This window comes from Macaca mulatta, chromosome 7, assembly GCF_049350105.2.
Source record: "Macaca mulatta isolate MMU2019108-1 chromosome 7, T2T-MMU8v2.0, whole genome shotgun sequence".
NCBI classification, from domain to species: domain Eukaryota; kingdom Metazoa; phylum Chordata; class Mammalia; order Primates; family Cercopithecidae; genus Macaca; species Macaca mulatta.
In genome coordinates this window covers 143,656,762-143,682,526 of record NC_133412.1, presented here as the reverse complement: position 1 = coordinate 143,682,526, position 25,765 = coordinate 143,656,762, and the positions used below count along the sequence as shown (strand labels likewise).

The following is a 25,765-nucleotide window of genomic DNA, read 5'->3' as shown; positions in this document are numbered from 1 at the left end:
TAATTTTTAAAATAGAAAAAGCTTATAGAATAAGAATATAAAAATTTTTGTATTTTTAGTAGAGATGGGGTTTCACCATCTTGGCCAGGCTGGTCTCGAACTCCTGACCTCGTGATCCACCCACCTCGGCCTCCCAAAGTGCTGGGATTACAGGCGTGAGCCACCGCGCCTGGCCTAGGATGTAAAATTTTTGTACAGCTCTACAATGTTTTTATGTTTTAAGCTAAGTATTATTACAAAACAGTCAAGAAGCTAAAAATTTAAAAGTATATAAAGTAAAAAAGTTACAGTAAGCTAAGTTTAATTTATTATTAAAGAAATTTTAAAAAATAAATTTACTGTAGCCTAAGTGCACAGTATTTATAAAGTTTACAGTAGTGTACAGTAATGTCCCAGGCCTTCACATTCACTCACTATTTACTTACTGACTTACCCAGAGAAACTCCCTGTTCTGCAAGCTCCATTCGTGATGAGTGCCCTAAACAAGTGAACCATTTTTTATCTTTTATGCCATATGTTTACTGTTTCTATGTTTAAATGTGTTTATATACATGAATACTTACCATTGTATTCCAGTTGCCTACAGTATTCAGTATAGTAGCATGCTGTACATGTTTGTAGCATAGGAACAATAGGCTATCCAATATAGCCCAGATGTATAGTAGGCTATACCATTCTAGGTTTGTAGAAGTACACTTTATGACGTTTGCACAATGACAAAACCACTTAACAACACATTTCTCAGAACTTGTCCCTATTGTTAAGTGATGAATGAGTGTATTTGTGAATTTTTCAGATTTAATTACATTATTGATAGCTAGTCTCATTCTGTTGTGCTCAGAAAGATGCTTGGGGTGATTTCAATGTTAAATTTGTTAAGACTTGTTTTTTTTTTTCTTTCATTCTTTATTATACTTTAAGTTCTAGGGTACACGTGCACAACGTGCAGGCTTGTTACATATGTATACATGTGTCATGTTGGTGTACTGCACCCATTAACTCATCATTTACATTAGGTATATCTCCTAATGCTATCCCTCACCACCCTGCCCCCACCCCATGACAGGCCCTGTGGTGTGATGTTCCTCTTCCTGTGTCCAAGTGTTCTCATTGTTCAATTCCCACCTATGAGTGGTTTCTCAGTAAACTAAGGCAAGGACTATCACAAGGACAAAAAGACTTGTTTTATGACCTAATATGTGAACTATGCTGGAGAATATTTTGTGTGCCCTTGAGAAGAATGTGTATTCTGATGTGTTGGGTAGAATGTTCTGTGTGTGTCTGTTAGGTCCATATGGTCTATAGTGTGGTTCAAGTCAGTTTCTTAAATTGATTTTCTGTCTGGATGTTCTATCCATTATTGAAAATAGGGTATTGAAATATCTTACTATTATTGTGTTGCTATCTATTTCTCCCTTAAATTATGTCAATGTTTGCTTCATATATTTGGGTTCTCCAATGTTGGGCACATATATTTCTAATTGTTATATCTTCCTGATAAATTGAACCCTTTTATCATTATATAGTCTCATCCTTTGTCTCTTGTAACAGTTTGTTTTGCTTTTAGATGAATATAAAATTATTTTTTACCACAAACAAGATGTAGTCAAACCTGCTTTAGGAAGCTTCAGTCATTCTCTAACACAGATGTTCCAGGCGACTGCCCATTCTGTCAGACTCAAGGAGGCTCTCTCTTTTCATGTGGCCATCTATCAGCCTGTTTATAGTTTTCTCTTTTCTATAGCATCATCTACTGTGTCCTTGTCAAAACCTTTCCAGGTTTGGGTTTGTGTATTTTCCCAAACCTCTAATTTCTTGGACAATTTCTTTCATCATTGTCAGTCAAATCTGACATGGTCAGGTTATGTCCACTAAGCTCTGGAATGAGGAAACCCTTTTTTTTTTTTTTTAAACACACCTTAAGAGAGGATGCTCCAATTCTGCCTGGACATATGGAACAGTTCAACCCCCATACATTAGGGGAAACCTATGTATCCAGTGATTAATGTAATCATGAAAAGAATTAAAGTATCCTGTTATTAATACAATCATGATAAGAAAATGAAAAGGACTTTCTTAGAAGATGGACCTAATTGATCCTTATCTATTCACTTTTTGATCCATTTCCTCACAACCATGTCTAAAAAAGAAGATAGTAGATGGCAAAGATATACAATTATCTCCCAATTGTTGTTCCAACCCGCCTCACCACTGCGAGTGCATCATCATTCTGCGAGTGCTTTTAAATTGTATTGAACTTCACATTCACTTTTGTTTTATGCAGGTTTAACATAATTATATTAAGGATACTAAGCTTTCTTTAGCCAAAAATATGAACACTTTACATCATTAACAATATTTCTGCTATATTTTTCTACAAAATTGTAATTTAACTGGTGATGTGGTAGAACCACACACAAAAAAGCAGACCGCATACATAAATATTTCAAACACAGGATATGATGCTTATTCAGAAGTTTATAGAATATTAATGTTGCAAAGCAGAAGTTGAATTTAATCTGAACATTGAAGGATACTATAATGTGGTTCAAGAGTGAGGAAAGGTTTAGATTATTTAGATAAGGGTAGAGGATGAACAAAGTTCCTAAAGCAGAAGTGAGCATATGCTGTGTGTGGAGCTCATAGGATGGGGTTGAAGAGGCTGACCTGACACTTGCATGTTGGGGAGGGATGGAAAAAGAAAACTGGATAGAGGTGGTGGAGGCAGAGTCAATTGACTTTAAGAGCCACGTGGTGTGATCTGTAACTGAGAGGACATTGTTACTAAGCAGTGAGATCAATAACCTAATCCTCTGTGAGATCCACAGAGATTTGTTTACTTTCGCCATGTGAGATATCAGTTACATTTGTTTTTTGAGAGGGGCAATAGAGACCACTGATGACCGTGGCCATTGAAAGAACTATGGGCATAATTGTTCAGTTTGCTGGTAAGTGATTCTTGTCCATTAAAGAGAGAAAGTTCTAGTGGCAAGCTGGTAGCCATGGGAGTATGTGAGAATAAAGGAAGATAAATATTTTAAGGTTAGTAGAGATTTGAGCATGTTCATGTACTGGAGGTAAAGAGAAAGTAATGAAGCAAAAGTTGAGGATAAATCTGACAGTCAATCTTCAAGTAGGTAGGGCTATAGGATTCATAGTACAGATAGAGGGGCTATGAGCTGGAACTGGAGGAAGATACATCTTTCACTGAAATTGAATCCAAGATCCCAGGGAGAGATAAGAATGACTGTAGTTTCAGATAGGATTTTATTTTCAGCAAAGAAAGAGGGACAGAGTTTTTCTCTAAAGCTTTCATTTTCATTGCTTGGCTACTGCTCTTCCAGTGGATTTTGACTGTGACCACAATAAGAAATTTAGCTTAGTTTACATTGAGACTCAGTGAGCATGGGAGTATGCAGATACAAACACAGACACAGAAAATTAAATATAAACTTTCGTTACAGTGTGTGAAGCTCTTGGTAAGCATCTGTGTAAAACCCTCTGATATTTTCTACACAATTGTGTTTCCTTTGGTTGTGGCCCACTAAATTGATTTACAGTTTGTGACCTGAGTCTGAGAAACACGAAATTAGGCTGTCACTGTGAGTGAGGGGAGAGATCATAAGACAGGTGTTGATGCGTTTTAAATTGTTACTGGAATTAGAAGAAAGAGTTAATTACTGATGCAGAGGAAGATTCTCACAGTGGTTGAAATCCCAGTAATATTAGAGGAAAGGCCTTCAGAATACACCCGTTCACAAAATTAATGGGAAGGCAATGTTCCTTTAAGACTTGTCTTTGGAGTAATGCATTGATGACAAGGACTGGCCTATCACAGATTCTTTGGAATAAACTTTTGTATTATAACCTCATCATATTTCTGACTATACATAATACAGGTTTTATCTTCTCTACAAGGCTTTTTCTTTCATGATCCTCTCTCAGTTCACCCATTTCCATCTTAATATTCCAAACTCTATGACACATACCAAGAATATTATGAGGAGAGCTATGGAGAGGAAATCTAAATTGGGATTTCACCTGTATCAGATATACTTGCCCTAAGAGGTCTCATCCAGTGCTCCTGATTTCCTCTTGTGGCATCTGGTGGCCATCCATTAGTTCTGGACACCTACACGGAGGGATGCAGGTTTTCTTGACATCATAATGCTAAGGATGTTGCACATGTTCATTTGTGCTCTTAGAATATTGAGGCCGCCAGTATATGTTAACAACGTGTCTCCAAATTTGTTTTAATGTTTTGATTTCAAATATTGAGTAAATCATTAACAACATTTTTAAGTGAAAGTCAGGAACTGAGCAAAGTTAGCTTTTACTTGAGCCAAACTTTTTTTCAACAGTGATGAGGTTTTTAAGTCTACTCAAATTGTGGTCTTCTGAACATTACAATGAACGGACTCTAGGCTTAAGCTCCTCTGTGTAGGCTTTCTTTGGAATTGAGATTGAAATCAATCCAGGTAACTCATCAGCCATGTGAAAAATAGAATCAAATCTGTATTGACATGACCAGGAGGAGCCTCTTATGATAGAGATCATGATGCTAGTTGGCTGTGTGCCCTGCCCCAAAACAGCTGCCCCACTCCCTGTTACCCCATCACATGCCTTCCTTCCTTGGAATGCCCACGGCTTTTCTGCAGATAAGAATATATTATAAAGTTTAAAAGTCTTGATTGGAGGAGGTCTCTCAATACTAATAAGCCCTTTTAGTGGGGCTTTTTTCACTACCAATTTAGAGCAGAATTAAGTATACATAAAATGTCTGGGATAGGAGAGGGGAGATGGAGCAAACTACACGAATAAAGGAACACAAAATGGTGGATTTTGAATGTGTTGTCCATATGCTTATTGAATGTGAGGTTGCCAGTAGGTTTTTGGTTGGAAGAAAGATTTGTGTCAGAATACAATGTCTTTAAAATGAACAATTTTGCCTGGTGTGACAGCTCATGCCTGTAATCCCAGTACTTTGGAAGGCTGAGACAGGAAGATCACTTGAGACCAGGAGTTTGAGACCCACTTGGGTAACATAGTGAGACTCCATCTCTACCCCCCAAAAAAAATCAAAAAGAAAAATTAGCTGGGTGTTGCAGTGCATGCCTGCAGTTCTAGCTACTTGGAGGCTAAGGTGGGAGGATCTTTTGAGTCCAGGAATTTGAGGCTGCAATGTGCTATGATTGTGTCACTGCACTACAGCCTGGGCAACAGAGCAGAACCCCATCTGTAAAATAAAGAAATAATAAAATAAATACATACATTAAAATAAAATGGAAAATGTCTTGCCATTTTACATGTTTAAAGAACAGTATATAATGACTCTTTAGGTATCCATCATGAAAATTTGAAAATAACTCACCTATGTGCAATCTCCCCCATCTGGAAATCTTCTTGGCCATATGTATTAAGAGAATCCTATGTATTTTATTGCTTCAAATATGGTCCAAATGCAGGAATCACCTTGCCTTTTTTCTCTCTCTTTTTCTCCCTTTCTATCCCACCCACCCCATCCTGGCTCTTTCGGTTTTTATTTTCAGCACTGCAACTCTGATGGTCCAGCTCCACCAGGACACAGATCCCCAGATCCCTAAAGGTCAGCCATGCACCCTGAACAGCTCAGAGGGAGGAGCCAGACCACCAGTGCCTCACACCTTGTCCTCTTCTGCTCTAGACAGATGGCTCCATAATGACAGCTTCATAATGGCAGTGGGTGAGCCCCTGGTGTACATCAGAGTCGCTCTTCTGCTGCTCTGGTTTGGGATGTTTTTGTCTGTTTTTGGCCACTCTCAGGCCAGGCCCTCCCAGCGTTTCACTTCTCCAGAAGTGGTGATCCCTTTGAAGGTGATCAGCAGGGGCAGAGGTGCAAAGGCTCCTGGATGGCTCTCCTATAGCCTGCGGTTGGGGGGACAGAGATACATCGTCCACATGAGGGTAAAGAAGCTGTTGTTTGCTGCACACCTCCCTGTGTTCACCTACACGGAGCAGCATGCCCTGCTCCAGGATCAGCCCTTCATCCAGGATGACTGCTACTACCATGGTTATGTGGAGGAGGTCCCTGAGTCCTTGGTTGCCCTTAGTACCTGTTCTGGGGGCTTTCTTGGAATGCTACAGATAAATGACCTTGTTTATGAAATCAAGCCAATTAGTATTTCTGCCACATTTGAACACCTAGTACATAAGATAGACAGTGATGATACACAGTTTCCACCTATGAGATGTGGGTTAACAGAAGAGAAAATAGCACGCCAGTTGGAGTTGCAATTGTCATATAATTTCACTCTGAAGCAAAGTTCTTTTGTGGGCTGGTGGACCCATCGGCGGTTTGTTGAGCTGGTGGTGGTCGTGGATAATGTTAGATATCATTTCTCTCAAAGTAATGCATCAACAGTGCAGCATGAAGTATTTAACGTTGTCAATATAGTGGATTCCTTCTATCATCCTTTGGAGGTTGATATAATTTTGACTGGAATTGATATATGGACTGCATCAAATCCACTTCCTACCAATGGAGACATAGATAATGTTTTAGTGGAATTTTCTGTTTGGAAGAATTATAACCTTAATAATCGATTACAACATGATGTTGCACATCTTTTCATAAAAGACACACAAGGCACGACGCTTGGTGTTGCCTATGTTAAAGGAATATGCCTGAATCCTTTTAATAGTGGAGTTGATGTTTTTGAAGATGAGAAGTTGGTCATTTTTGCAGTTACCTTGGGCCATGAGCTTGGTCACAATTTGGGTATGCAACATGACACCCAGTGGTGTATGTGTGAGCTACGGTGGTGCATAATGCATGCCTATAGAAAGTTAACAACTAAATTTAGCAACTGCAGTTATGCCCAATATTGGGACAATACTATCAGTAGTGGATTATGTATTCAACCTCCTCCATATCCAGGGAATATATTTAGACTGAAGTACTGTGGGAATCTAGTTGTTGAAGAAGGAGAGGAATGTGACTGTGGAACCATACAGCAGTGTGTAAAAGATCCCTGTTGTCTGTTAAACTGTACTCTACGTCCTGGGGCTGCTTGTGCTTTTGGAATGTGTTGCAAAGACTGCAAATTTCTGCCATCGGGAACTTTATGTAGACAAAAAGTTGGTGAATGTGACCTTCCAGAGTGGTGCAATGGGACATCCCATCAATGCCCAGATGATGTGTATGTGCAGGATGGGATCTCCTGTAATGTGAATGCCTTCTGCTATGAAAAGACATGTAATAACCATGATACACAGTGTAAAGAGATTTTTGGCCAAGATGCAAGGAGTGCATCTCAGAGTTGCTACCAAGAAATCAACACCCAAGGAAACCGTTTTGGTCACTGTGGTATTGTAGGTACAACATATGTAAAATGTTGGTCCCCTGATATCCTGTGTGGGAGGGTTCAGTGTGAAAATGTAGGAGTAATTCCCAATTTGCTAGAGCATTCCACAGTACAGCAGTTTCACCTCAATGACACCACTTGCTGGGGCACTGATTATCACTTAGGGATGGCTATACCTGATATTGGTGAGGTAAAAGATGGCACAGTATGTGGTCCAGAAAAGATCTGCATCCGTAAGAAGTGTGCCAGTATGGTTCGTCTGTCACAAGTCTGTCAGCCTAAGACCTGCAACATGAGGGGAGTCTGCAACAACAAACAACACTGTCACTGCAACCGTGAATGGGCACCCCCCTACTGCAAGGACAAAGGCTATGGAGGTAGTGCTGATAGTGGCCCACCTCCTAAGAACAACATGGAAGGATTAAATGTGATGGGAAAGTTGGGTTACCTGTCACTATTGTGCCTTCTTCTTTTGGTTGCTTTTTTATTTTGCTTACGTGTGCTTTTAAAGAAACGCACAAAAAGTAAAGAAGATAAAGAAGGATAAGAGAAATGGGAAAAAGAAGGAGACTAAGCTTCATACTTCATTTTTAATATCTAATTTTTCTTAATAGAAAAATATGAATGCATGTCTCACTGTTTAAATAAAACGTCATGGATATTTCATGTCAGGATCACAAGCATTATCTATCACAGCAAAGGATTCCTAGCATATTCTTACTCTACAGTGTCTTAAGCAATATTAAAGATTCCTTTTCCCAGAAGTTGTGTCTTTATGTTTCCTGAGCAAAGGCACAGAAAAGATAGTTTCAAGCTCTTGTCCCTCAGTTTTAACCCTTCTCTCTCTCTCTTTTTTTTTTTTTTTTTTTTTTTGCTGTACTACGTAATGTTCAGGATGTGCCTGTACACACCTCATTTCTGTTTGGCACATTTAGCTGTGCCAAAGGGGGCAGTAGAAGTAGCCTGGAGTGATGATGAAGGAAGAAGGGAGCTTTCTTTCCTGTGTGCTTACCATGAGTGTCACCATTATTTTGGCTGGACCCGTTCACTCTGGTAATCATATTTGGTTTCAGATTCCAGTTCTGTTGTCACTTTTAGAACCACCCTCATTTTTTCTTAGAAATACCAGCAGCAGTTGGACACTGACCTCCTCAGGGGTCCAAGTTGCAGCCTTGGAGTGAGCAGGGTTGTGGTCCTCTGAGTTCTTGAAGCAGGAGCAGCTGTTCACTGTGCCGTCTTTAGAGGTCTGGGTCCTTGCTCTGCAGGGAATGTTCTTTAATCATCTCTGCTCTAGTAAACCCAACTTCTTTCTTATGTTCTCCTGGCCCTAGGAGTGTTAGGTGCCTTCTGTAGCTACTTTGTTGTTGTAGGTTGAGTTCTCCAGAAGCAGACACTGAATTGGAGTTTCAAGTACAAGATTTTGTTAGGGACCAACAGCTGTGAAAAAAGGCAAGGAAGTTGGTTGTGCAGATGAGAAATACAAGTACAGACGTACCTGGGACATAATACAGGTTCAGTTCCAGACCACTACAATAATAGGAATACCACAATAAAGTGAGTCACACAAAATTTTTGGTTCCCCAGTACATAAAAAAGTTATATTTACACTATACTGTAATCTGTTAAATATGTAGCATTATGTCCAAAAATGCAATACCTTAATTAAAAATATTTTATTGCTAAGAAATAGTAACAATCCTCTGAGCCTTTAATGAGCCATATGTTTTTGCTGGTGGAGGTTCTTGCCTCATTGTTGACAGATGCTGACTCTTCCGGGTGGGGGTTGCTAAAGGTTGGGGTGACTGTGGCAATTTCTTAAAATAGGACAACAATTAAGTTTGCTGCATCGATTGACTCTTCCTTTCACAAATATTTATCTAGCATGTGATGCTGTTTGATAGGATTTTACCCACAGCAGAACTTCTTTCAAAATTTGAGTCAGTCCTCTCAAATTCTGCCACTGCTTTATCAACTAAGTTTATGTAATGTATTAAGTCCTTTGTTGTCATTTCAACATTGTTGACAGCATCTTCATCAGGAATCAATTCCATTTCAAAAAAACCATTTTCTTTGCTCACCTATAAGAAGCAACTCTTCATCCATTCAAGATTTATCATGACATTATGGCAATTCCATCATATCCTCAAGCTCCACTTTTAATTCTAGTTCTCTTTCTATTTCCATAACATCTACAGCTCTTTCCACCGCTGAAGTCATCTGTGAAGGTTGAACTCAGTGTCTTCCAAACTCCTTTTAATGTTAATATTTTGACCTCCTCACGTAAATCAGGAATGTTCTTAATGACATCTAGAATGGTGAATCGTTTCCAGAAAGGTTTCCATTGATTTGCCCAGATCCATCAGTGGAATTACTATCAATGGCAGCTATAGCCTTATGAAATATGTTTCTTAAATACAAAGACTTGAAAGTCAAAATTACTCCATCCATGGGCTGCAGAATGGATCAACATCCATCCATGTTAACAGGCATGAAAACAACATTAATCTCCTTGTACATCTCCATCAGCGCTCTTGGGCAGTCAGGTGTATTGTCAGTGAACAGTAATATTTGAAAAGATATCATTTTTTTTCTGAGCAGTAAGTCTCAACAATGGGCTTAAAATATTCAGTAAACCATGCTCTGAACAGATATGCTATCATCAAGGGCTTTGCTGTTTCACTGACAGAGCACAGGCAGAGTAGACTTAGCATCATCCTTAAGGGCCTTCAGATTTTTGGATTGGCAAAGGAGCATTGGTTTCAATTTAAATTCACCACCTGCATTAGTCCCTAACAAAACTGTCAGCCTGTCCTTTGAAGCTTTGAAGCCAGGCATTGACTTCTCCTCTCTAGCTGTGAAACTCCTAATCTTCTTCCAATAGAAGGCTGTTTCATCTACACTGAAAATCTGTTGTTTAGTGTAGCCACCTTCATCAGTGATCTTAGCTAGATCTTCTGGATCACTTACTGCAGCTTTTACATCAGCACTTGCTGCTTCATCTTGCACCTTTATATTATGGAGATGGCTTCTTCCTTAACCCTCATCAACTAACCTGTGCTAGCTTCAAATTTTCTCTCTGCAGATTCCTTACCTCTCTCTGCTGTCATAGAACTGATGAAAATTAGGACCTTGCTCTGCATTAGGCTTTTAGTTAAGGGAATGTTGTGGCTGGTTTAATCTTCTATCCAGACCACTCAAACATTCTGTATATCAGCAGTAAAGCTGTTTTGCTTGCTTATCATTTGTGTGTTCACTGGAGTAGCACTTTTAATTTTCTTCAAGAATGTGTCCTTTGCATTCACAACTTTGGCTGTTTGGTACAAGAGGCCTAGCTTGGCTTTTGACATGCCTTTCTCATTAAGCTTAATCGTTTTTAGCTTTTGATTTAAAGTGAGAAATGCAAGACTCTTCCTTTCACTTGAACACTTAAGCTATGGTAGGGTTATAAATTAATGGGTCCAATTTCCATCTTATATCTTAGGGAATATGGAGGCCCAAGGAGAGGGAAAGAGATGGGGAAATGGTCAGTTGGTGGAGCAGTTGGAATACACATAATTTTTTTTGGCTTGTTTGTCTTCTTCTGTGGTTGGAATTTGTGGCACCCAAAACAATTATGGCAACATCAAAGTTGACTGATCACAGATCACCATAACAGATATAATAATAATAAAGACTGAAATATTGTGAGAATTACCAAAATGTGACACAGAGACACAAAGCAAGCACTTGCTGTTGAAAAAATGGTGCCAAACAGATTTGCTCAACAAAAGATTGCTACAAACCTTCAATTTGTAAAGTGAAAGCAAAAGAGTATCTGTCAAGCACAATACATTGAAGTGTGATAAAATAAGGTGTACTTGTATATTGCAGCTTCGGCCAATCTGGCAGTGAGCTCTGGACTGAATGTTGCTTGACAAATTTGTCCGAGTTGGGCCAAAATGGTCTGGTCTTCATCCCTTCAGTTTGTTCATTCCCTTGGATGTGGGAGAAGGGCATGAGCTTGGTAGGATGCCTCTTTGTAACTGAGGCTGACCCCAAAGAGCTAACATCTGGGTGCTGTCTTCTGATCATAATTATGGAGATGGTCAGCAAGTCCTCTCTTGAAGGAGGATCCAAGAGGCATATTTGTGTATTCTACAGTCCAATATTTGCACTGCTCTGACCCACTTTTTTGATGTATATTGGGGGAACAACACCTCCAGGATTATGGTGGACATCCCTTTCTGTGGGGAACCTTAGAAGAGGGAAGTTAATGGGATAAACCATAGTCCCTCTGCAGCATTTGGGATTGAGGCTGAAATGGATACTTACTGTCTCACTCCTCCACTGTCCATTCTAGTTTCCTTGACTGTATGTTATGACCCAGGTATTTATCTCCAAAAGACCTGAGCACTGGGTCATCATGCCCTTCTCAGGCTATGATTGCTGAACCTGTCCGTTTATACTGACAATCAGGCTGGGGAGTACCAATAGGCACCTAAGGAGATTACCTGGGTTCTATGCATACACCCTTATGTTTCCATCTTGTAACAGAAGCCCTGCCTTCTCCTGATGATTAGGGTCAATCACTTCTGTCAACAATGTGATCATCTTCTTAGTTGGTGCCAGGACACAGTGAGTTCTAGTGGCAGCTTAAGCTTATAATTTATTGGGACTCTAGCTTTGCCCTGGTGAAAATATGTCCCACTGGGGACCAGGACCTTTGGGCTGCAGAGTCCAGAGTTGCAGTAGGCAAGAAGCACAAACCACTCCAGTGAGTCACTGTGAGTGACAGTAAGTGGGGCTACTCCTGTTTCCAGGCCTTGGTTCCCAGACCCATGTAAAGATCTGTAATTCAGTGCACACAATTCATTCTGGGGAATGGTAGTATATTGCCTCTGAACAAGCACTTCAGCTTTAGCTCAGTTGTACCATCAGTAGATATTTCCAATGCTTTATTATGCTGGCAGTTCCTAGATTATGTTGTCTGATATACAGCCAGTATGTACCATGTTCTTTGGCCCCCTTGCAAAACTTCTTCACTGTAAAGTGGTACCTTGATCTGATATGATATTATATGGAAACACCAGACCAGTGGATCAAATACTCCCAATGTCTTTGGATATTGGTGCTCACTGAGGCTCACTGCCTTACCTCAGTGAGATAAGGCAAATTAATATCAAGAATATGTGTCTATTACTGTAAGAATGAACCACTGGCCCTTCCAGGATGATAATGACCAATTGTAGTCAATTTCCCTCTATGTGTTCTTCTAGAAATTATGGCAGATTAGTGGATCAGCTTGGTCTTTATTGTCAGTTGGCTGATGGCATGCCTCTACTTCAGAATCCCAGAGGCATACACTGTGATTCTTTCTCTGGGGCTTACCACAAACTCCACCCAACATCCTTTTCTGTCACAGATACTTTCAACATCATAGGGTCTACTAGAGGGTATGACCCCAGTGGAAGGCTGTTTGCATCACAACCTGGACCTGGTGCAGAGCTCTTTCCTTCTATGGTTTCCACTCAAAGATGACATCATTATATGTTACCAAATATAAGGACCAGAGTTGTGGTCCTAGGTATCAAATTTGCTGCCTCTAGGAACCAAAGCAATCCCCAGGCATTGTGTTTTCTTCTTCATGATAGGAGATGGAGAAAGGAATAATTTGGCCTTACTTTGGAAGGGATAACCCAGCATATTCCTGGCTCTTAGAAAACTAAAAATTTTACTGACACAGCATGTCTTTGATTACAATTTATTATTCTTCACAGAGCTTATCTTCCATTCTCTGAGCTCATGTGTTTTACCAAGGCCTTCAATGTCATTACCACCTCTTGTACACCTGGCTTGATCAACATAATGTCATCAATGTACTCGATCAATGTGATGTTCTGTGGGATATCCAGACAGTCCTCTCACTATACTATATTATGACAGAGGGTGGAAGAATTATCATAGCTCTGTGTCCACAAGACCAGTAATCCACTGAAAGTCAGAGTGTTGCTAAGACTTTATTTATTACCTGATCCTCATATATGTCTTCATTCTAACAGGAAGGTCTTCAAAATGTTTTGAGTACTTGGACATTAATGTCAACTCAGTCCCTGTGTTCAGTAGTCCTCGAAATGTATAGATATTCCCCCTTCCTTATGCACAGCTATGTATGTGGCCATAGTTCCCTTTGGTAAAGGTCTGGAGGAATCATTATTATTTATATATTTGCCATGATTTTATAGCATCCTGGGCCCAAGGCTCTGTCCATGTCATCAGGGATTGAGTTCCACGTTTGAAAGAAGTTGAAGTTCACAAACTGGGAAAGTGATTAACTTTTGGGGAGTCAACTGCTTTTTGCTTCCCAGTCATCTATCTTTGGCTTCTTCTATTGGCATAAAGTAAGTATCCTTGTTCGCTGCCTATCTATTTTGCCCTTAAGGATTCTAGAATCCTTCTACTACCATCTCCTTAGGTCTTGGCTGCCATTCTGACCTTGCCAGTCTTTATGACAATTGCAACTTCTTATTTTTATTCCTTGGGATGGTTATGTATTGCCTACTGACCTCTAGGTGTTAGAGTCATATTATCACCAATGCTATCAGTGAGCAAAGTTCTGTAACACCCTCTCCTACTCTGAGCCTGGCTTGCAAAGACTCAATACTGGACCTTTTGGTAATGCCAGTGCTCCTCTCATTAGCACATGCTTTATGCCTTTGGTAAATTGTATATTTTCTGGACATTCCTATGGAACATTATCATCTGAAGGCCATGTATAATTCCATTTCAGCATGCCCATTTCCATGAACCTTTTAATCCCATAATCATTCATTATGGCAGTTCTGGCATTTCAACTTCACTGTATGAGCATTACTTTTTCCATGCTTCTAGAAGCCATCCCAGGAACAAATTTGCACCATGCCCTAGGGTCCTTGCCAAGGTGTAAAATCCTCTATCTTGGGAGAGTGAACTTTTTTCCCTTTCCAACTTAATGTTTGCCATTTGATTATGCATCTCAGAATGTAGTGCCTTTTCTCTGAGCATGCTGAGCACTTTTCCAGTTGATTATGCTGTGACTCAATCCTAGCTTTATGTCTAGTGGCCAAAAGAGGAGGTGGGGGAAGACTCTGCAAAATACATCTATTGCCTCATGGTGGAGTGGCCTCTGCATTCTCTTTCACTATACAGGGGTGAATCACTCCTGTGGATGAATATATGGAGCGTGAGTGTTCAAGGGATCTAGTCAGATGTTCCCATCCTGTGTGTCAGAGTCTCAGGTTTTCTCCACCAAGGTCCTGATTACAGCGCTCCCTTGGTTGGGCATTTAACTTTTTTTTTTTTTTAGGTTCAGCCACTTGGATTTCTTTATCTTCCCCTGGAAGGAAATGAGGGTCACTTTGTATGCCGTCAGAGAGGATACTGACATTCATGCATGGATTGTAATTGCCATCAGCTGTTCACTATCTTGCTGTAGTATCAAAGGCACTTAGCAATCACTCTTCAATGCTTTTATTCTTCTAGCTCCGATTTCCTCCTTACCTCTTGTGGTAGGCAGAATTCTAAGATGTCCCCCTTGCATCCCATCCCCCTGGTATCTGCCTTTATGTATTCTTCTCCCCTCAAGCTTGAGTGAGACATGTAACTTGCTTCTAACCAGGCTATAGCAAATGCGGGAAATTTACAGATGTCATTAAGGCCCTTAACTAATTGACTTTAAGTTAATCAAAAGGGAGATTTTTCTGGGTGGGACCAGGTGATCCCTTTTAAGAAGGGTCTGGAAGTAAGACTTAAAGCTGCAGACACTTCTGTTGCTGACTTTGAAGAAGCCAGTGGCCATGAGTTCTACAACTGCCAGAAAATGAAACCCGCGACAACCTGAGTGAGCTTGGAAGCAGATCTTTCCCCAGTCCAGCCTTTGATGAGAATGCAGCTCAGCTAGTGCCTTGACTGTAGCCCTGTGGGACCCTGAGCCAAAGACCTAGCTAAGCCTGCCCCAACTCCTCACAAATGGAAACTGTGAGATAATAAATGTATTTTGCTTAAGACACTAAGCTTGTGGTAATTTGTTGTATAGTTTAGAAAATGAATACAACTCAAACCCTTGCTCTGGTTCATCTGTTAGTGATTTCTTCCTCAGTGGCACATATCCCTAGTCATTACTGATAAGAGTTTTAACCATTGGAATACCCACCTTGTGCCAGGGGCTGTTTGTGCTCCACCAGAAGTAGAGTCCCTGTTACCAGTTCTTGGGGGCAGGCTAACTCGCTGCAGCTGTGTCAAACGGTGAAGTAGCTGAAAGCTCAAGGCTGGTTGCTGACCCCGGGGACACCTTGTCCTTCCGTGAGAGGGAATCTGGGCTTCTCATCTTCTATTACATTTTTGTTATCTTAGTGTTTTCTTTCCACATTTCATCCTCTAATACTTGTTTAGCCACTTTTGTGTTTAACCATTCTGTATATTGAATTATTGCTTTTAAAGTAAGTGATATGCTTTGGTTTTCCTATCTGGGTAATGACTCATATAGCATTTTGAATATATTCTTTCAGTTTTTAGCAGGCATGATGTCCTTTTGTCACTCTCTGGCTTCACGGTGCTCTTGTGTAATCCTTGAAGTCTACAGATATGTATGGAGAATTGGCTTCTGGGAAGCCTATCATTAGGTAACTGGGATTCACCCATTCAATTCTCCTCAAAGTTGATATGTAACTGAAGCCGATAGAAGTACATAGGTCTTTAGTTCCTCAGAGGTCCTAATCCTAATGTGACTAGGGTACTGGTGTCATAACCTTGATGGGGACTCAAGCACAGAGAGCAAGGCAGAACCCCACTAATCAACATTAGGGAACAAGCTAGCCCCTAATCTCAGGAGAAAGCAGAGAAAATAAAACTTACATGTAAGTGCAAAGAACAGCTGGCTAGGAGGAAGAAGAATTTTATATCGAGTCCAGGATGTTAGTCTAAAGCTGTTTAGTCAACATCAGTCTCCATTCTAGAAAGAGGTGCCAGCATTGGACCTTCCTGCTTGGGTTACAGCTGGAGCTACAGGAGGAATGCAGAGACCGGGGAGACAGGAACTGGCAGAATAGGGAAACCACTGACTTTGGACATGGGTATAGGTGGCTAAGTGACCAAAACTAAACAAAACAAAAAAACAAAAAACCTTCCTTTCTACCTCTCAAGAGCCTTGGCTCTTAGATTCTCACATGAACTTCTTTTTAAAAAGTTTTTATTTTATTTTAGATTCAGGAGGTCCATGTGTATGTTTGTTACATGGGTGTATCTCATACTGATGGGGATTGGGCTACTAGTGTACCCATTAGTGAACATTATACCTGATAGGTAACTTTTCAACTCATCCCACTTCCATCCTCCTCTGTTTTGGAGACCCTGGTGAGTTATTGTTTCCATCTTTATGTCCATGTGTACCCATTGTTTAGCTCCCACTCATAAGTGAGAAGCAATATTTGATTTTTTGTTTCAGTTAATTCACTTCTTTCTGCCTTTCGCCCTCTGCTTTCTTTCTCCTTGTCCTATTTTACCTTTTTCTCCTCTGGCTTCCCTTTCTTCTTCCTTCTGTTCTTTACCTTCCTTACCCTGCTCCTCTCTGTCTTCCCTGTTATTTTTTTTTTAATTATTATTATACCAGAAGTAAAGACATGAACATTCATTTTGTGAGACATTAAAATTTTGTAGATAGAATTGTAATCCCATTTTACTGTCCGCCTGTCAAGAGGAAACTTTATCAGCTTATTTGGCAAGATTCCAGACTCTTTTCTTTAGACATACATTACAAAATAATACGTAATTTTGATGGACATGTAGATGTCCATAATTTGTATTATTTTTGTTATCGTTATAGATTTTCATAGTACCCAGACTGTTCTATTTTATACTATCTATGCTTTTTCACCAAATTTAAAAATATCCTCTACTTTGTTTATGGTGACAGAATTTAAAATTTGTTAAGTAGTCGTATTTATTTTCTCTAACACTGAACTTTTTAAAAAAGATTCTTAGACAAGAATTTTTTTTTTTTTTTTTTTTTTTAGATGGAGTCTCACTCTGTTGCCAGACTGGAGTGCAGTGGCGCAATCTCAGCTCACTGCAACCTCCGCCTCCTAGGTTCAAGCAATTCCTCTGCCTCAGCCTTCTGAGTATCTGGGACTACAGGCACGCACCACCATGCCCAGCTAATTTTTTGTATTTTAGTAGAGACAGGGTTTCACCATGTTGGCCAGGATGGTCTCAATCTCCTGACCTTGTGATCTGCCCCCCTCGGCCTCCCAAAGTGCTGGGATTATAGGCGTGAGCCACCATGCCCAGCAAGAAATATTTTTCTACCCTCAGATCATAAAGACATTCTCTTATTTTTCTAGTAGTTTAAGAGGAGGTTTTTTTTTTCATATTTAGGTCTTTATTCTTTTTGAAATATGTTGTGTCTCTGTGATGTACAGATAGAATTGTATTTTTCCATATGGAAAGCCAATTTTGCCAAACCCTGATTTTATATGTGTGTGTATATATATACATGACTATTTCTAGGGTTTTAAATCTTTTTTTTTTCCTTTTTTTTTGAGATAGAGTCTCGCTCTGTTGCCCAGGCTGGAATGCAGTGGTGAGATCTTAGCTCACCACAGCCTCTACCTTCTGGGCTCAAATGATCCTCCCACCTCAGCCTCCTGAGTAACTTGGACAGCAAGCATGTGCCACCACACCCGGCCAATTTTTTGTATTTTTAGTAGAGATGGAGTTTCATCATGTTGCCCAGGCTGGTCTTGAACTTTTGGACTCAAGCAATCTGCCTGCCTCAGCCTCCCGAACTGCTGGGATTACAGGCATGAGGCACCGCACCTGGCCTGCATTTTAAATCTTGATGTATGTTTGTCTGTTTCTATATCAATTCCAAATTGTTTTAATTATTATACATTAAAAATAAATCTTAATATATAATTGGTATAGATGCCAATCCCCTTGTCTTGATTTTCTTTTCAATTTGTTTGGTTTTTACTTAATGTTTTACTCTTTCAAATATATAATTTTAATATTTTTAAATTTTCTTCAGGTTTTTTTGGGCATGATTTAAAAAATTGCATGTATTTAGGGTATACAATGTATTTTTTTTTTGAGACAGAGTCTTGCTCTGTTGCCCAGGCTGGAGTGCAGTGGTGTGATTTTGGCTCACTGCAGCCTCCACCTCCCATGCTCAAGTGATCCTCCCACCTGAGCCTCCCAAATAGCTGGGACAACAGGCATGCACCACCACACCTGGGTAATTTTTTTTTTTTTTTTACTTTTGTAGAGATGGGGTTTTGCCCTGTTGCCCAGGCTGGTCTGAAACTCCTGGCCTCAAGCGATACACCTGCCTCAGCCTCACAAAGTGCTGGGATTACAAGTGTGAGCCACCACACTCGGCCTGATGTTTTGATATATGTATACATTATGAAATGATTAGCACAATCAACTTAATTAACATATCCATCACCTCAGGTAGTTTGAGTATATTTGTCTATCCTATGAAATATTACCTTGGGATTTTGACTAGAATTCAACTTGTTTTAATCACCAATATGATACATATCTCAATTTCCTCAGTTCTTTTTTGTGCTTCAATAGTGTTTTAAAATACATCTCTAAAGGCATGCACATACTTTTAAAAAATATTTATTCCTCAATAAGACATTATATTTTGCTAATGTGTATATTTTTTTCGACTGCATTTTATAATATTTCTTGTGTATAATAATGATATTTACGTTTGCATGTTGGTCTTGTATTTAGGAAATTTGTTTAGCTCTCATTGGTTTAAATGGTTAGTTTCAAGCTTTTTCTGTTTGATTTCCTGTGTGGGCAATCATATTATCTGCAAATGATGATATGTTTTCCTTCCACTGCAAGCATTATACCCCATTTTATGTTCTTGGCATGTTTGTCAAAGGTCAGTTGACCCTAAATTTGTGTTTATTTCTAAGCTCTCTATTATGTTCCTTTGGTCTATGTGTCTGTTTTTAATGCAATTACCATACTGTTTTGATTACTATACCTTTGTAGTATATTTTGAAATCAGGTAGTTTGATGCCTTCTTCAGCGTTGTTCTTTATGCTAAAATTGCTGTGGCTATTCTTTTTGTGTGTGTGTGTGTGTGTGTGGTTCCATACAAATATTAGGGCTCTTTTTCTATTTCTATGAAAAATGTCATCGGGATTTTCTTTTACTATACTTTAAATTCTGGAATACATGTGCAGAACATGCAGGTTTGTTACATAGGTATGCATGTGCCATGGTGGTTTGCTGTACTCACCAACCCATCATCTATATTAGGTATTTCTCCTAATGCTATCCCTCCCCTAGCGCTCCCACCCACCAACAGGCCCTGGTGTGTGATGTTCCCCTCCCTGTGTCCATGTGTTCTCATTGTTCAACTCCCACTTATGAGTGAGAACATGAGGTGTTCCGTTTTCTGTTCCTGTGTTAGTTTGCTGAGAATGATGATTTCCAGCTTTATCCATGTCCCTGCAAGGGACAGCTGAGAATGATGATTTCCAGCTTCATCCTTGTCCCTGCTAAGGACATGAACTCATCCTTTTTTATGGCTGCATAGATTCCACGGTGTATATGTGGCACAATTTCTTTATCTAGTCTATCATTGATAGGCAAAAAATGCCATTAGGATTTTGAGAGGGATTGCATTGAATCTATAGATTGCTTTGAGTAGTATGGACATTTTAACAATATTCATTCAATTCATGAACACAGACTATCTTTCCTTTTATTTGTGTCTTCTTCAATTTCTTTCATCAATGTTTTATAGTTTTCAAGGTACAGATTTTTTTTTCACCTCCTTGGTTAAATTTATTCCTAAATATTTTATTTCTTTATAGCAGTTGTAAGCGGGATTGTTTTCTTGATTTATTTTTCAGATAGTTTGCTGTTGATATAAGAAATGCTACTGATTTCTGTATGTAGATTTGTATCCTGCAATTTTATTATATTCGTGTATTAGCTTTTGATTGTCTTTGGGGTTTTCTGTACCTAAGATCATGTTATCTACAAACAGAGATAATTTAACTTCTTCCTTTCTAATTTAGATGATTGTTTTTCTTTTGTCTGATTGCTCTGGCTAAAAGTTCCAGTACTATATTGTACTGAATTAGTGAGGGTGGGCATCCTTGCCTTGTACTGCATCTTAAAGAAAAAGCTTTTAGTTTTATCTTACTGATTATGATGTTAGCTGTGGGCTAGTTATATATGGTCTTTATTGTGTTGGGGAAATTTTCTTCCATATCTAAGTTGTTGGAATTTTTAATCATGAAAGGATGTTGAGTTTTGTCTATGCCTTTTCTGCATTCATTAGAGAATCATAGTTTTTACCCTTCATTCTGTTAATGTGATGTATTGCATTTAATGATTAGTGTATTTTGACTATCCTTGCATCCCAGAGATAAATCCCACTTGATCATGGTGAACAATCCTTTTAATGTGCTATTAAATTTGGTTAGCTAGTATTTTGTTGAGCATTTTTGCACCCATGTTTGTCAGATATATAGGTCTGTAATTTTCTTTTCTTGTAGTGTCCTTAACTGGCTTTGGTATCAGGGTAATGCTGACCACAAAAAATTAATTTGAAACTATTTCCTCCTCTTCAATTTTTTTTGAAGAGTTTGAGTAGCGTTGGTGCTAGGTCTTTTCACATGTTTGGCGGAATTCATCAGGGAAGCCATCAAGTTCTGAGGCTTTGATGGGAGATATTTTTATTACTTCTTCAATCTCTTTACTTATTGGTTTGTGCAGATGATCTATATTTTTCGTAATTCTGTCTTGGTAGGTTGTAATGTTGTAGGAATTTATCCATTTCTTCTAGGTTATCCAATATTTTGGCTTATAATTGTTCATAGTAGTCTCTTATGATCCTTTGTATTTCTGTAGTGCCAGTTGTAATGTCTCCTCTTTCATTTTTGATTTTATTTATTTAAGTTTTCTCTTTTTTCTTTTTGGTTAGTCCATCTTAAGGTTTGTCCAATTTGTTTATCTCTTCAAAACCCAACCCTCAGTTTTGTTGGTCTTTTCTATTTTCTATTTAATATATTCCAGTCTCTATTTAATTTATTCCTCTCAGATGTTTATTATTTCCTTCCTTCTGCTTGCTTTGGGCTTAGTTCTTGTTTTTCTAATTCTGTCAAGTGTAAAGTTGGATTGCTTATTCAAAATCCTCCCCTTTTTTGATAAAGGCATTTACTGCTATAAACTTCTCTCTTAGAACTGCTTTTGCTGCATTCCATAAGTTCTGGTATGGTGTGTGTCCATTTTTGTTTGTCTCAAGATATTATTTAATTTCTCTTTTAATTTCTTGTTTGAAGAGCCATCAGTTGTTCAGTAACATGTTTAATTTTCATGTATTATGTAAATGTAAAAAATTCCTCCTGTTATTGATTTCTAGTTTTATTTTTTATTTTTTTAAGGACTGTTAAAAATTTCATAATGGTTTTAACATTATATGGCTTGTCTTTTGGATACATTTATAGGGTCTTTATTTGAAGCTGACTTCTTATCTCTGGTTTCAGAGTAGGGTATGTTAATGAGGTATTTTTGGTGTTGAAGCCTTGGGGTATGATCCAGCAGGCGACACTTAGGCTTATTGGTCAGTTGGTAGACTCTTGCCCCCTTGTGTGGCCTCCCTATGTTTTCCTGCAGTTGCAGTCAAGTTCCCTCTCAGTGCTCTGAAAATGGGGGTTCCTCTCCTCCTTAAGTACAGGCTGTAGTTCACGATTTGGCACTCCTGGGCTGCCCACTGCAGCTCTTGGGTGATTTCAGTGTTTATATTCTTTTCCCAGCTTTGAGGCGCAGAGGAACAGATCTTAGTAGTGGTTGTAGCCAAGGGTCATTTGCTTGACTCCTTGGGGCTGCAACCTAGAGAGATGCAGGTCAGCAATTGCTCAGTGCAGTCAACCCAAGATGGAGAGTTTGTGCTGTGGGCCCAAGCCAGGGGTTTCCTGACTAGTGACAAGCCATAGGGGCTATATGGGACCCATGGGAGATGGACTGACCTCCTCCCCTTGGGTCAACTGCAGCTCACTGGAGGTGTGAATAAGGCACTTAGGGTCTCTACTTCTTCATTAATCTGAGGGTGGCAAGGGCAGTTCCCTTGGGAGCTTTGTCAAGGGAGATATGGACCTGTTGCTGGCCCAAAGACATGTATAGGAAGTGGCTAGAGACCCTGGTTGGGAGGTCCTGCCCAGTAAGGAGGAATGGGATCAGGACCCATTTTAAAAAGCAGTCTGTGTCCAAGTGATCTCATTGTTAAATTCCCACCTATGAGTGAGAACATGCGGTATTTAGTTTTCTGTTCTTGCAATAGTTTGCTGAGAATGATGGTTTCCAGCTGCTTCCATGTCCCTACAAAGGACACGAACTCATCCTTTTTTATGGCTGCATAGTATTCCATGGTGTATATGTGCTACATTTTGTTAATCCAGTCTGTCACTGATGGACATTTGGGTTGATTCCAAGTCATTGCTATTGTGAATAGTGCTGCAATAAACATACGTGTGCATATGTCTTTATAGCAGCATGACTTATAATCCTTTGGGTATATCCCCAGTAATGGGGTGGCTGGGTCAAATGGTATTTCTAGTTCTAGATCCTTGAGGAATCGCCACACTGTTTTCCACAATGGTTGAACTAGTTTACAGTCCCACCAACAGTGTAAAAGTGTTCCTATTTCTCCACACACACCGGGTCCTATTGTGGGGAGGGGGGAGGGGGGAGGGATAGCATTAGGAGATATACCTAATGTAAATGACGAGTTAATGGGTGCAGCACACCAACATGGCACATGTATATATATGTAACAAACCTGCACGTTGTGCACATGTACCCTAGAACTTAAAGTATAATAATTAAAAAAAAAAAAAAAGCATGCCTTAAAAAAAATTAAAAAAAATAAAAAGCAGTCTGGCCACGTTTTTGTAGAGCAGCTTTGCTATGCGGCACTGGGGGTCCACTTCAGTTCTCAGTCACCCCAGACACTCCAAAACCCAAAGGCTGGAACAGCTAAGTCACCCAAACAGCAAAGATGGTGAACTGCCCCTCCCTCTGGGAGTGCCATGCCAGGAATAATTCATATCTCTGTTGGTTGGAGTGCTTAGGTGGGGTGGCTTGAGGCCCCAGTTGGGAGGTCCTGCCCAGTAAGGAGGAACAGGATTGGGCACCTGCTTAAAGCAGCAGTCTGGCCACATTTTGGTAGAGCGGCTGTACTGTTCGGGAGGATCCCTTCTGCCCCAGGTCAGCTCAGACTCTCCAAAGCCTGAAGGCTGGGATGACTAAGGTGCCTGGACAGCAATAATGGCCACCCACCACAACCCCAGGGAGCTCCTTCTTAGCGAGGTACAATACCACTACTGGTAGCTGGCTGGAATTCCAAGTCAGTGGGTCTTATCTTGTGAGGTGCTGTGGAAGTGGGGTCTGTGGGCTGTTGCTGCTCAGCCCCCTGGATTCATCCTCTTTCCTAGGGATATGCACAGGAGTCTAACCTCCCACTTTGCTGGAGCTGCAGCTACGTTTGCTAGAAAGTCCCAGCATCTAAGGTTGCAGGGTCTCCATGCATGCCTGAGCAGCTGCTATGCCAAGACTCTGCCTAGTTCTGTCTGTCAAACTGAAGACTGAAGGCCCTGGTGGAGTGGGTTCACAAGGAGGCCTCTTGACCAGCAAGTTGCAAAGATCTGTGGGAGAAGCATGGTTTCCCAGGGCTGCTCATTCACTCACTGCTTCCCTGGGCAGGGGGGAATCCCATGGCTCCATGTTGCTCCTAGGTGGGCCATTGTCCTGTCTTGCTTTTCTTTGTTCTCTGTGCGTCAGGCTGTTTCCTTGATTAACCCCAGTGTGAGTACCTGGATGTTTCAATTGAAGGTATTGTATTTATTCACCCCATCTTTTCCTCTCCATGAGAGCCATGCACACTATCTACTTCTATTCGGCCATCTTGGCCGCTCCTGTTCTTTTTTTTCTCTTTTTACTATGCTATAAGAAGTAGTTCTTACAGAAATTAAAAATTATTTATTATGTTGTTTTTCACTATGGGCTACTTAGAAACTATATAGCATGTTTTTCCAAACTGTGTATTGAAATTCTTTAGTTTTTAAAAATTTTTAAATAATAATTTTATTTAATATAAAAAATATAGAGCACTTCACAAATTTGTGTGTCATCCTTGTGCAAGGGGCCATGATAATATTCTCTGTATTATTACAATTTTAGTATATGCTTCTGAAGTGAGCATTGCTAGTTTTTTTAGTTTTTTTTTTTTTTTTTAAGTTTTGTGGGTTCATAGCAGGTATATACATTTGTGGTGTACATAAGATGTTTTGATACAGGCATGCAATGTTAAATAATCCACATCATGGATAATGGGATATCCATTCCCTCAAGCATTTTTCCTTTGTATTACAAACAATCCAATTACACTTTTTAAGTTATTTTAAATGTACAATTAATTTATTATCGACTATAGGCACCCTGTTGTGTTATCAAATAGTAGGCCTTATTCATTCTTTCTATTTTTTAAAACCTATTAGCCATCCCAACCTCCCCTCTGCCACCATGTCACCTTCCCAGCCTCTGGTAACCATTCTACTACTGCTCTATGTCCACAAGTTCAATTGTTTTGATTTTTACATTCCACAGATAAGTGAGAACATGCAATGTTTGTGCCTGGCTTATTTCACTTAACATAATGACCTCCAGTTCCATCCATGTTGCTGCAAATGAAAATGATGGGATCTCATTGTTTTTAATGGCTGAGTAGTACTCCATTATGTATATGTACCACATTTTCTTTATCCATTCATCTGTTAATTGACACTTAGGTTGCTTCCAAATCTTAGCTATTGTAAGCAGTGCTGGAACAAACATAGGAGTGCAGGTATCTCTTTGATATATTGTTTACTTTCTTTTGAGTATATACCCAGGAGTGGGATGGCTGGATCATATGGTAGCTCTATGTTCATTTCTGTGAGGAACCTCCAAACTGTTCTCCATAGTGATTGTACTAATTTACATTCCCACCAACAGTGTACGAGGTTTCCCTTTTCTCCATATCTTCACCAGCATTTGTTATTGCCTGTCTTTAAGATAAAACCCATTTTAACTAGGGTAAAAAGATGTCTCATTATAGTTTTGATTTGCTAATGGTCAATGATGTTGAGCATATATTTGCATACACCTGTTTGCCATTAGTATGTCTTTTTTTGAGAAAGGTCTATTCAGATCTTTTGCCCATTTTTTAAATTGGATTATTAGTTTTTTTCCCTTTAGAGTTGTTTGAGCTCTTTATATATTCTGGTCTTTACTCCCTTGTCAGATAGGTGTTTTGAAAATATTTTCTTCCACTCTGTGGGTTGTCTCTTCATTTTGTTGATGATTTCCTTTGCTTTGCAGAAACTTTTTAACTTGAT

General features: G+C 39.5%; 1 protein-coding gene and 1 non-coding gene across 3 annotated transcripts in view; one reads left to right on the top strand and one right to left on the bottom strand.

Annotated features, from left to right (window-relative positions):
• The first annotated feature begins 5,485 nt into the window (after positions 1-5,485).
• ADAM20 (ADAM metallopeptidase domain 20) overlaps positions 5,486-25,765 on the top strand; it is a 33,797-nt gene continuing 13,517 nt past the window's right edge. The window contains exon 1 of one of the 2 annotated variants that reach the window (XM_077941322.1): positions 5,486-7,350. In XM_077941322.1, coding sequence (XP_077797448.1) covers positions 5,563-7,350 — 1,788 coding nt within the window. In that variant the 5' untranslated portion in view covers positions 5,486-5,562. Of the gene's footprint in view, positions 8,104-25,765 lie in introns of those variants that run through there. The other variant, XM_015144026.3, reaches the window with a different exon arrangement.
• Positions 24,486-24,589, bottom strand: LOC114679755 (U6 spliceosomal RNA). The gene has a single exon (XR_003731868.1). It is a non-coding gene; the product is annotated as a U6 spliceosomal RNA (small nuclear RNA).